The sequence below is a fragment of the Monodon monoceros genome, unplaced genomic scaffold (genome assembly GCF_005190385.1).
Source record: "Monodon monoceros isolate NGI ecotype Baffin Bay Population unplaced genomic scaffold, NGI_Narwhal_1 Super_Scaffold_2, whole genome shotgun sequence".
NCBI classification, from domain to species: Eukaryota; Metazoa; Chordata; class Mammalia; order Artiodactyla; family Monodontidae; genus Monodon; species Monodon monoceros.
The window spans coordinates 14,571,383-14,583,364 of NW_021703776.1; the positions used below are offsets into that span (position 1 = coordinate 14,571,383).

General features: G+C 45.9%; 1 protein-coding gene across 1 annotated transcript in view; it reads right to left on the reverse strand.

Moving 5' to 3' along the window:
* Positions 1 to 9,942, reverse strand: part of EPDR1 (ependymin related 1) — a 34,696-nt gene extending 24,754 nt beyond the window's left edge. Inside the window, exon 1 of the mRNA XM_029232880.1 lies at positions 9,376 to 9,942. Within this exon, the coding sequence (XP_029088713.1) occupies positions 9,376 to 9,680 (305 nt within the window). The 5' untranslated portion in view covers positions 9,681 to 9,942. The remainder of the gene's footprint in view (positions 1 to 9,375) is intronic.
* Positions 9,943 to 11,982: the final 2,040 nt, after the last annotated feature.

Genomic DNA, 11,982 nt, shown 5'->3' on the forward strand with positions numbered 1-11,982 from the left:
TTTTGGTCTTCTCTGTTATCTAGATTTTCCACCATGAACATGTGTAATGCTAGAAATCCAAAAGTCATAAAAATGGTATTTATTCATTCAACACACATTTACTGAGACTTACTATGTGCCAAGCACTTCTAGGTGCTGGGCTTTTGGTAGTAAACCAGACAGATCAAGTTCTCCTCTCACTCCAGGGAAGAGAGACACAAGACAATGTCACTCAGTGATAGTGTCCTAAGGGAAACAGAACGAGATGTGATGGAGAGTGGCTGGTGGGGAGGGCTTTGTTGGACAGTCACAGAAGGCCCCTCTGAGAAGGTGATGGGCTAAGACCTGAATGAAGAGAAGCCAGGAGTTCAAAGATGATACAAGCCGACTAGTCAGTATGGATGAGCTTGCACAATATTATTAAAGGAAAAACAGCCTATTATAAAACAGTATGGGCTACAGTATGTAGACTTTGCATCTAAAAATCTCTTAGGATATTTAGAAGATGTTACTAGTAGTCATTATCACTTTGGCAGTTATGGATAATTTTTACTTTTTTCTCTTTGCATATCTGTATTTTAGATACCCATTTACAATGACTATGTATCATTGTTACTCATTCCCTCATTCAGAAAAATTTAGTCAGGCCTGTTCTGTGGTGCTGGAAATACAGCAACAACCAGAGAAAAATCCTGGACCTTATGGAGCTTTACTTTGGATATGAGGGAACAGACTTTGAAGTTTTTAATTAAATTAAATAGTATGTTAATAAAATATTAATAAAAATATTAAATAGTAGGTAAATATCTTGAACATAAAAGGCAGTGAGGTGGGATGTATGAAAATGTGGAGAGAAGGGACAGTCTAATTTGGGGGTGGGCCATACAGCTTTTTAGGGAAAAGGCTTTCTAGGCAGAGGAATCAACAACACAAGTGCCAAAGGAGTGAGAATGCTGAGGCCATGGGCTGGAGTGAGTGAGCTGGCAATGAGGTGATGATGGATGGACGATGGAGTGAAGAGGTCAAAGGCAAGGTGTGGAGGGGGTCGGGAAGCAGATCCCACAGGGTGGTCAAGTCCATGCAAAAACATTTACTCTGAGACACAGAAAGGCACAGGAGGGTTTTTGAGCAGACATGAGACATGATACAACAATTTTTAGCAGAATCACTCGGGCTGCTATGTTGAGAACAGACCAAAGGGAGCAAGGGCAGAAGTAGGGACCCGTTAGGAGGCTATTGCAAGAATGATGAAGGTTTGGACCAGGATGACAGCAAAGGTGTGGTCAGATTCTGGTCTACAAGTCTGGGTCTATATCAAAATTAGAGTCAATAGAGTCTGCTTCTGGATTACTTGTGGCAAGTGGGAGAAAAAGAAATCAAGGATGACTCTAAGGGTTGATCCTGAGCAACTGGAGTTGTTATTAGCTGAGGTAAAGAAAACTGCAAGGGGAATAACTTTTCTTTGTTTGTTTGTTTGTTTGCAGGGGAGGCATTAATTTTGGACATGCTGAGTTTGAGATAGCTATTAGAGATCCAAAAGAAGAACTCAACCAAGCAGCTGGATATATGAACGCAGAGTTCAGGAGAGAGCTCTAGGCTGGACATGCACATGTGCGAGTCCTTCAGGTAAGGATGGCAGTTGACTCCATGATCGAGATGAGATCACCAAAAAAGGGGTAGAGACAGAAAAGCAAAGGGATGGGAAGCCTGCGCCCTGGAACATTCCACCATTAATGATCCAAGAGAAGAGGAGAAAGAGCAATGGAGGCTGAGAAGGTAAGAAAATGAGGTGGAAGGAGAGGAACTAGAAAAGCATAGTGTCCTGAAAGCTACATGAAGAAAATACTTCTAGATGGAGGAAATGACCAACAGTAAAATGAGACCAGATAAAAGATCACTTGATTAGTAATGTGAAGTGTACTGCCCTTGACCAGAACCGCTTCAGTAGAGCTGTGATGATCAATGTTTGATTGGAGGGGGGTCCAAGAGAGCATGGGAGGACAAAAATTGGAGTTAGCATGAGATTTGCTTTAAATAGAAGGGGAGAATGGGGTTTCAGTTAGTAAGATCAAGAGAAGATTTTTTTTTTCTTGAAAGCTGGGTAAAATAAAATAAATTATAAAGGGGGAAAATAGAAGATTTTTACTGGAATTGGGGAAATATAAGCCTATCACATTTATTCCAGGAAAAACAAACCACTAATTGGTGGAATATTTTCAGATCTTTGGGCACTTTTCCCCTGACCACCATCTTTGAGGTCAGAATCAGGAAGAAACAATTCAAGGTTAATGGAGAGAAATAAAGATGTTTTCAAAGCAGTATGGTGACCACCTCTGGCTTCTTTTTATAAGTTAGTCTCCTATCCCACCAGTCCCTTTACTCTCCTGGGCTTATCTTCCTTGGAACTTCTTTTTCCTCACTGCCCACTTTTTCCACATCCCAGCATCAACCCTCTGAAATCCAGGGTCAGTAGACCCACAGAATTAAGACTCTTAAAGAAAACTTCATGCGCTTCCAATAAAATCTCTTTCTTGAAGAAAAACTCAGTATTGCAAATCAGCATGGTTTATTTTTCGAGGATCAGAATGCCACAAGCAGTCAGACTTCCTGAGCCAATAAAATAAAATACTGGCTCCAGTTATCAGAGACCAAGAGGAGGGAGTAAGGGCAAAGGAGTAATTTTTCTGAAATTCTGAAAGTCAGGATTTCTTCAAATGAGAGCCCAATCCATGCAAAGCAGGGCTCAGGATCAAACAAATCTGTTGAACATTTCATACTAATTCATCTCCCTGAGGATTTACGATGATGTAGCCCCGAGAAATCCAAAAGAAAAACATATAAAAAAAATGTAACCTGACCTTCCCTTCCCCTTATTAAACAGTTTAGTCTAAAGCCATTAGACAGGGCCAAGCAAGGTAGGTGTCTGCATGGCCTGGCCTGGGGTGCAGAGCCCAAGAGGAAGGCATCCATGTAGGGAGGGGGGTACCATAGCAATGCCTGACTGGTTACCTACTGCAGTTGAATAAAGGCATCCAGTTTTCTCACGCCCTAAAAAGGGAGGCACGAAAAATGAACAGGAGTGCACTAGAATGGTCCATGTTGTGGTGGATCAGAATTAGAGATATCGGTATAAATATCTCTATGTATTAGAATTGGAAGCTTAGAAATAAATGTAGATATAAATGTTTGTATATATGTGTTAGTGACTCTGTGTGTGTATGTGCATATGTATGTATGTATTCAAACCTACATCATCTTGCTTTGTCCAGTGAAGGGGCCTGGAAGCAGTGCCATCCAAGAGCCATGAGCACAACTAGACCAGGACCTAGGCTTCCAAATATTATTCTCCAGTAAAAGTAACCAGAGCTTCTTGAGAAATGGCTTATTCCAAGACTCTGGCAGGGAAAGTACAGATGATCTTGGAATATCTTGCCAGAAAGCAAGGAAGTGCTCAAAGAATAAGGGAGACCTGTCAAAAGAACATAGAAGCCAACTTGAAGAGGTTCCCACTGGCCCAATCTGGGACAATTTGAACATCAAATAAACAATGAGAGCAAATGCAATTCAATGAGAATCCTAACGTCCATGCTGATATAAACAAATGAATAACTTGAAGCTTCAATGAAGAATGGGATATGTACATGGTCCTAAAATCTCTCCCTATAAAACACTTATGAATTACAAAGTATAAAAGTGTCACTTCACACTGAAGAAACCATGCAGACATCAGTAATCAAGTTATCAAAGTAAACATCCAGATGTGACAGTCCTACCGTTCCTACCGTAAGTGAATAACTTGAATCTAATTATGATGAAACATCAGACAAACCCAAATCAAGGAACATTCTGCCAAATAACTGGCCTGTATTGAAGTGCAAGAAAGAATGAGGAACTGTTCCAGACAGAAAGAGACTAAAAAGACACAACGTTTAAATGCAATGCTTGAATATAAACTGGGTCCTTCTGCTATAAGAACATAAAAAGCACAAGTGGAGAAATTTGAATGAGACCTGAATTTCAGATGGTAGAAATGAATGCATGTTAATTTCCTGATTTGTATGGTTGTGTTGCAGTTATGCAGGTCAATGGCCCTGTTTGTAAGAAATATACACTGAAGTATTGGGGGTCGTGGGGGTATCATTTGCAACTCACTCGCAAATGATTCAGGGGAAAAAATGGCTATGGACCAGAATTGCAACTTTTCTGTAAGTGGGAGATAGTTTCAAAATAAAATTGTATATTTGGAGGAAAAAAAACCTAATCCTGATTCTCAAACACATATGATTGTCGAAGTCGCCTGGTGTGATAACACCCCTTGGGATTAATCTTCCACAGCAGATCCTTGGAGGGGCACTTCTGTAAGCAGTCCTATTCAACCCCTTAGTATACAGGGAGGCTCCATGGAGAGGACAGCCTTCTGAGTTTGGAGCCAAAGCTTTTAAAGGCAGCCTTGCTCTTCTCTACCCATGAACACAAGCTTAGGTGAAAAGAAGGAAGAAAAAGAACTCTGAATTGTCTACCCAAGGGGACAACTTGAGAAAACATTTAGAATTTATGTCAAGTTCATTGCATCTTGGTGGAAACAGGAATCAGCCTAATATAATAAAAGTACAAGGAGTGCTCTCATGGTATCATTTAATCTTATCTGTACCTAGCTTTTAAGGAAGAAGTCCTAAACATTATTTAGTATAAACATTGTAGGGCTTCCCTGGTGGCGCAGTGGTTGAGAGTCCGCCTGCCGATGCAGGGGACACGGGTTCGTGCCCCGGGCCGGGAGGATCCCACATGCCGCGGAGCGGCTTGGCCCGTGAGCCATGGCCGCTGAGCCTGCGCGCCCGGAGCCTGTGCTCCGCAATGGGAGAGGCCACGACAGTGAGAGGCCCGTGTACCGCAAAAAAAAAAAAAAAAACATTGTCGATATCATTAAAATCAAATTAAAAGATGAAAAACATTGACGTTCTGAGAAGCAAAGGACCTTGTGGAGGTGAAGCCAGGATTAGAAGCCATGTTTGGCATCCCACGACTGTCTAAATGGATGTCCATGCTCTCTCCACTACACTAGGTGATTTTCTCTAAGAATAGAGAAATTATATTCTGTTCTCCAAGAAACAAGAATGGTCTGGAAAAATTGAGACAGAGATGAACTAATCAGTATTTGAATAAGAACCCACTTGTCACTCTATTTAAGACATATTTTTTTAGTCTTTTACCAAAAAAAAAAAAAATCCCCAAACATGTAGGATTGGTAGTTGAACAGTCTTCTAAGACATATTCCTAATTTACCAATGCATGTCCTCTTAATGCTTCTCTGCTCGCTCTGCTTCATTAATTCCAACTCCCAATCCACCATCTTGTAAATGGGAGCAGTAAGTTACTGGTAACCTAACAAAATTCATTCAGCATCTACATTGCTTCTCCCATAAAGTTCACTATGTTACTGAAATACAAAGTAATCTTGCTTTTCCTTCAGTCTTCCAAATGTAATACTTGTGAGTTTATAGGAAAGACAGTTGGAACCAGAAAATGAAATAGTATCAATTACTAATATTTCCCATTCTCTGCTAAGGCTTGTCTTATCTGAAGCTTGTAAGGTTATTTAATCTTTTCCATCATCTCAGGGAGAAGAAAGCCTGGAAAATCCTAGTCATTCCACAGTAACTATTAGTGGGACTTTCCATAACTAACTGGATGCAAAATAAAAATCTTAAGAAGTTGATCCAATTCTAAAACTACTTCTCAACTTATAAATAAATATGAAGAGACAACCCATCCATATTTTCTTCAAATAACATCTGGTTTCTTGGCCAGACTGCTAATACCTGAAAAAGTTTCTGAGTTTGTTCCAACAAATCTACATTTAAAGAGCTTAAAAACGCATTTATGCACTAAACATTCTTTTCTACATCTGACTTAGGGCCAGAGATGGGACTGTGAGACAGAACCTTGCCAAGAAATTGGAAAGATGGGGAATAAAATGGCCTTCTAAAAGCTAAACTGTGAAATCAACACTTGATGGATCAGGGCAAAGAAATGAGAAATCACCACATGGACAGAGGGAACTATATTCAGTGTCCTGTAATAAACCATAACAGGAAAGAATATGAAAAAGAGCATGGATATATGTATGTATAACAGAATCACTTTGCTGTACACAAGAAACTAACACAACATTGTAAATCAACTATACTTGAGTTAAAGAAAGAAAGAAACAAATCACCACATGGGGACAAAAAAGCTTCTAGGCCAGCAAGATTTGGCTGTGACCCCACTAAAGATATAATACACATATCTGAAGACTATATTAATTGATCATGGAGCCATAGAAGAAGGATTGCTAAGACAACCGGAGCAGTACCCTCCAAGGCCCCGTGCAGAGCGGAGGGAGTCTGGACCAGCAGCATTGGGGTAGCATAGAATCAGCGACAAGGCACCGCTCTGGTGAAAAGGATGCATCACTTTATCTTAGCCTGATTACGCTGGGCTGGCCTGTCTTATGCATGATGGAAAGCTCAACATTGAGCACACGGCCTAGCCTAGAGCAGGCAGTCATTAGACTCCATGAATTTGCTCCAACTCTTTGCTCACAACTTCCTGATTAGAATTTGGCTCTCCACATAGGTCTGCCTACAGGGAGAGAATGAGCTAGTGAGATTTGAGAATGCTGGCCCCCATGCCAGCTGCAGCACTCGCTGAAATATCCAGTGTAACATCTGAGCTTGTTTGCTCCTAGTCTGCTCCCAAAGGAAGGGCCCTTGAGCGTGCTGCCAGATCAACTGTCTGAGCCCACAGGGCTGGCAGGGAGTCTCTGGGCCATGGTACATTCACCAGGATGGCGCTGATGGCGGTGGCCATGGGGATAGCTGTGGCCGCATGCTGAGCGCCTTTTCTACTCTGTGTCAGACCACTGCACTATGTGCTATTCATACTTGAACTCATTTCATCCCCAGAACAAAGCAATACATTAGGCATTAGTAGTATTCCCATCTAGTAACTTACCCAAAGACCCACACTAGGAATCTGAATTCAGAGGCAGATTTATCTGACTCTAGAGCCTAATCCCTTATGTTGTGAAAATACTACCTTGGGGCGTGGGAGCGGGGGCAGCCATGAACCCTCTGTGTCAGCAGTGTGCTTTGGGCCATCTCAGCCCGCCTTCAACATGACTACTCATTAATACGCCACTATCATAAAAGGCTTCACAACAACGAACACAAAGAGTGGCGCTTGACCCTTTATCACAAGTGCAGAAAGCCAAACCCCATCTCAGCGAACAGCATCCCCATCTACTCATGCCATCAGTACTGTAAGCTTCAGAAGCCAAAAATGACTGTCCCCTCCCCCTCACCACCCTGCAGCACAGCGTCTAATCGTTTGCACCTCCTTCAATAAGCCTCTTCAATATCCTCAAGACTTCCCTAATGCGTCCACTTCTCACCATCACCATTGCCACTCCCCGTCTTTCACCTGGCTCTCTCTACAGACATCTCCTAGGTCATGTTTCGGCTTCTTCTCTTGTTTTTCTTTATTCTCGACCATACAACCAGTTTTCTTTATAAAATCCAATCACGGCATTCCACTGCTTAAATATCCTTCCCTGGGTCCCCAACCTCCCGCCATACTCCATGCTTCAGTCTTAATAGTGATTGGCCTGCAGTTCTTGGAATATTCTCAGCCCTGCCTGTGGCAGGATGTCCTGGAATACACCCACATCCCCCTGGACCAGTCTCCCCTCCATGCCTCGTTCCCTCTAATGGTCAGCTCGTCCGGGGGTTTTGGGACTCGCTCCTGTCCCACCTCCTCCAGGAAGCCTGGCTTAGGTGCCTGTCTGAGGTGCTCTCGTGCCCAGCTCATCCTTCACCCCACTGTATGGGAATTCTTACTGACGTGACTCTACCCCCAGACCGTGACCTCCCTGAAGCCCAGGACTCACTCTGAATACAAAATGCCTGACATGAAAAAATGCACGTTGAAAGAATGAATGAACGGACAAGAGCCTGTTACATCATAGATGTCAGAATCCACTCAGTTTCCTCAAGTCCCAGCTCTTGGTCTTGAGAAAGCTGTCTAATCTCCCTCAACCCCAGATTCTCTGTCTGTAAACTGGAGATCATAAAACCTGCATTGTCAAGTTGTTGTGAGATTTAAACTAAATCATATGGTATGTGGAATGTCTTCAGCACCATGCCTGGTACATAACAAGTACCCAAATGTTGGTTGTTGCTATTATTATTACAAAGACCCTCGACACTTGACAAAAAACATTCATGTTCTTGAAAGAGAACAGATACCCCCAGTCCACCACGATGACTCGGCTGCCCCAGGCCTCCTCAGCATTCATGGTTTACAGTCATCATGCACTGTTTTGCATTCTCGAATATACTCCTTTGAAGGGTTCTGGCACTTCCATACTGTCTTCAAGATGCCTAATACTTGGACAAATGCTTTTAGGTAAAATGATATCAGATTTGCCCCACATCTTACTGCCCACTGGAGCCTTAAACCTTGGACATTCACATAGCACCTCCTAATGATGCGAATGCCATACGAAGAGGCCAGCACAACCCTGGGAAGAACACACACAGAGAAACAGGAACGGGGCCAACTGACAGGTGGTGATCCCAAAATAGAAATCAGGTCTTAAAGAGGTCAGAAGCAAGCTGAGGTCTCAGAAAGAGAGTGTCCTTTGTCACATGAGATTCAGAAAGGTGAATGATCAGACCAGTGGTTAAAAAACATTGTAGCATCACCCCTCTGTGGGCTATTGTGCGGCCATTAAAAATAGGTAGGGGCCAACCAATGAAATGGTAAATAAGAACACATGAGAGATCGTGTTATATAAAAAAGCCAGACATAGGATTTTTGATTACAGAATGTAAAACTTGCTTAAAAGAAAATTTAAGGGAGTAGACCGAAATTTTAATGGCTATGACACAGTGATGAGTTTATTTTTTTTTAACTGATTCCACACACCTTTTGCAGTGTTGTCACATTCCTTTAAAATGTGAAGAAAAAAAAAAATCTGCCTGTCGTCCTCGCAGATGGCTCCTGGAAGAGCTGAGATAGTGCAGAAGACACGCCCTAGGCTGAAGGGGGGCCACCAGGAGCCAGGAGGCTGACTCAGCAGCCTTCGAGCGTGGGCGAACCTGGGCCTGGAGCGCCCGGCAGGTCATTTCTTCACCGGCCACCGCCCCGCGGGGTCTCACTGAGTGCCCGCTAGCAGGCCGCTCCCGGTGGGCCCAGCCGCCACCCAGCCCCCGACTGTGTTGTCCCCAAGCGATCCTCTCGGCGAAGTTTGTCTTGGAGAGGAGGGAAGCGCCGCGAGCGGCTGGAAACCCCGCGACCTCGCCCTCCCCGGGCCTCGCGACCCCACGCCCTGCGCCCTGGCGCCCCGCGTACCTCTTGCAGGGGATCAGCGCCTTCCTCTCGTCCAGCACCCGCACGCGTTGGTTGAGCCCGTCGTAGGAGAGCAGGGCGCGGCTGTAGCGCCCGGTGCTCTGCCGGTACAGCACCTGGCGCCCCTCCCACTGCTGCGGCGCCTGGCACGGGCGCCGAGCCCCCGGGGAGTCCCCGGCCCCGGGCCCCGGGGCCGCCGCCGCCGCCCCCAGGCCGCAGAGGCCGCCCAGCGCCCAGACCCAGAGGCCGCCCAGCAGCCAGGCGCCTAGGGCCCTGCGGGCCACGCGGAGGAGAGCGCGTCCCGGCATCGCCGTCCGCCGCGCCCGCCGCCCCCCGAGGCCCAGCCTGAGCCCGAGGGGGCGCTGAGCAGCCCAAGAGAAGCGCGGCGCGGAGCTCTCTCGGACTGTGCCCGAGTGCGGTCTGGGCCAAGTTGCTGCCGGTCCCGGCGGCGGCCTCTACGGCTCTGGGGATCAGGCCTGGGATCCGGGCCCTGGGCCCTGGGGAAGCTCCGGTGAATCGTGCGGGAGCTATTTGTGCCCGGGCCGCTGCCCGCTGCAGCTTCTGTTTTCACTTGCTCTCTGCTGCCAACAGGAAATGCAGTGGCAGCGGTGCCACTAGCATCCTGAAGGGCATCCGTGTTTTAAAGGGGGGCGGGGGGGGGGGAGCGATGAGAAGGGAAATGTTTCTCTGCTAACTTGAGTATTCAACGGGTAACCAACTCTGGGGGACGAGCTCGAGGTCAAGGTCGGGAAAGCAGGGCCTCAGCACTTGCTGTGCCGCAGGTACCCTGTCCCTTTATCAAAATTGCCACCTGCTAACTCCAAATTAAAAATGGAAAAAAGGGTTCCTTCCTGAAGAAATGACACGAGTCATTTATCATGGCCGTTTGGCAGCCCCCCACTCCCCATATAGAGCCTGGCGGACTAGAAAATAGGCCCTTGCTCTTGGGCTGAGGACTCAAGGACATGCCTGGAGGCCACATTTGCGGTGAGACTGCTCCCCTCACTCATCACTTGACAATACCACAAGCCTAGAGGTTTGTGTGTCTGGGAGTTTAGGATCATCAAGAAGAAAGTTAATTGGGTTTATGTTGGTGTAATGTTAGGATCTAGAGTATGGAATCAAGAAGAAAGAAAACAACTGTTTAAAAACCAAAAGCACAGCCTTGCTTTCCAAGTTTATAGAGTCTTTTCACTAGATCTGCCTTTCAGGGATGAAGAAGCATGAGGCAGGTGAAAGTGGGAGAGAGCGTTCCTGTATGAGAGTCAGCGCGGCGACAAGAGAAAATGAGTGTGATATTTGGGTTCAAGTATGAAGCAGAAGGTAGTCCGGAGCCAGATCACTCAAGGCCTTGAAAACCATTTTAAGGATTAGTTATTAATACCGGGGTTGTTGGAGCCATCCATAAATGTAAAGCTAGGGAGAGCATCATCAGGGATATGCCTTAGGAAGCTCCCCCAGGTCAGTGTGGAGGATGGCAGGGCAAGGCAGAGGGCAGGGAGAAGGAGGAAGATACTGTTGCAATCCAGACGAGAGCTGCTGTCTGAGCTAAGGCCATGGTTGTAGAAATGCAGAGGGTGGAAGAGTTGGGAACAAGAGAGAAGGATTTAGACTCGGAGGAAGAGGTTTCTGGTTTGGACCACTGGGAGTTCAGCCTGGAGTGAGAGAAGATAAATTCAGTTTAGGGTTGGCTGATTTTGAGATGACTGTGGGATATACAGGTGGAAGTTCCCAGGGGACAGTTGGATAAACAATTCCAGAGACCAGCAGGCCTAGAGGTCTGGATTTGGAAGCCACTGACATCTAGGTGGTCCCCGAAGCCAGAGAGGAGAGTAACACAGTGGTTTTCCACCCAGGGCAATTTTGTCCCCCAGGGGGCAGTTGGCAATATCTAGAGACCTTATTGATTATCACAGTGGGGTAGGGGGTAAGCTGCCCCTGGCATCTAGTAGGAGGAGACCAGAGATACCAATGTGCAGGACAGCCCCCAGTACCACCACCACTCAGCCAGTAAAGAATTATCCAGCCCCACTGTCAACAGTGCCGAGGTTGAGCCAACCTGGAGCAGCAGGGAGTGTAGAGAGTGAGAAGGAGGCTGAGGATGGAGCCCTAGAGAACTCCAGACATTGAAAGGATGGGCAGAGAAACAGTCCCTGGAGGAGACTGAAAAGGAGCTACCGGAGAGAAGCCACAGACCAGGGGAACTTCCCCAGTTACATGAGCTTTTGGCAAATCAATGTCAAGTATGAGGTAATGGATTGAGTGCTAAAGCCGGGCAAGAAGATGGAGACTGGTTGACAGACTCTCCGGATGAATCCCTCGACACTGCCACCCTCTCCTAGAAACGCTAAGGCCAGACTACCAACAGACCTAATGGGATAAGCAAAGAGCTTTATGGAGAAGGGTTCTTAACTTCTCCTCTCCCTTTCTTAAAGGACATGCCATCTGCGAACATGAGGGAAGCACCTGAAATGTCGCGATTTGGTACTTGCATAGCTAAACTAATGCAGCAGGTTCAAACTGGCTGCAGAAGTTTGAGTCCTCCCCAGGTTTGCCCTCCTCAACTAACTCCAGGAAAAGGACAGGGAGTCCAGCTCTCTCAAAACTGTA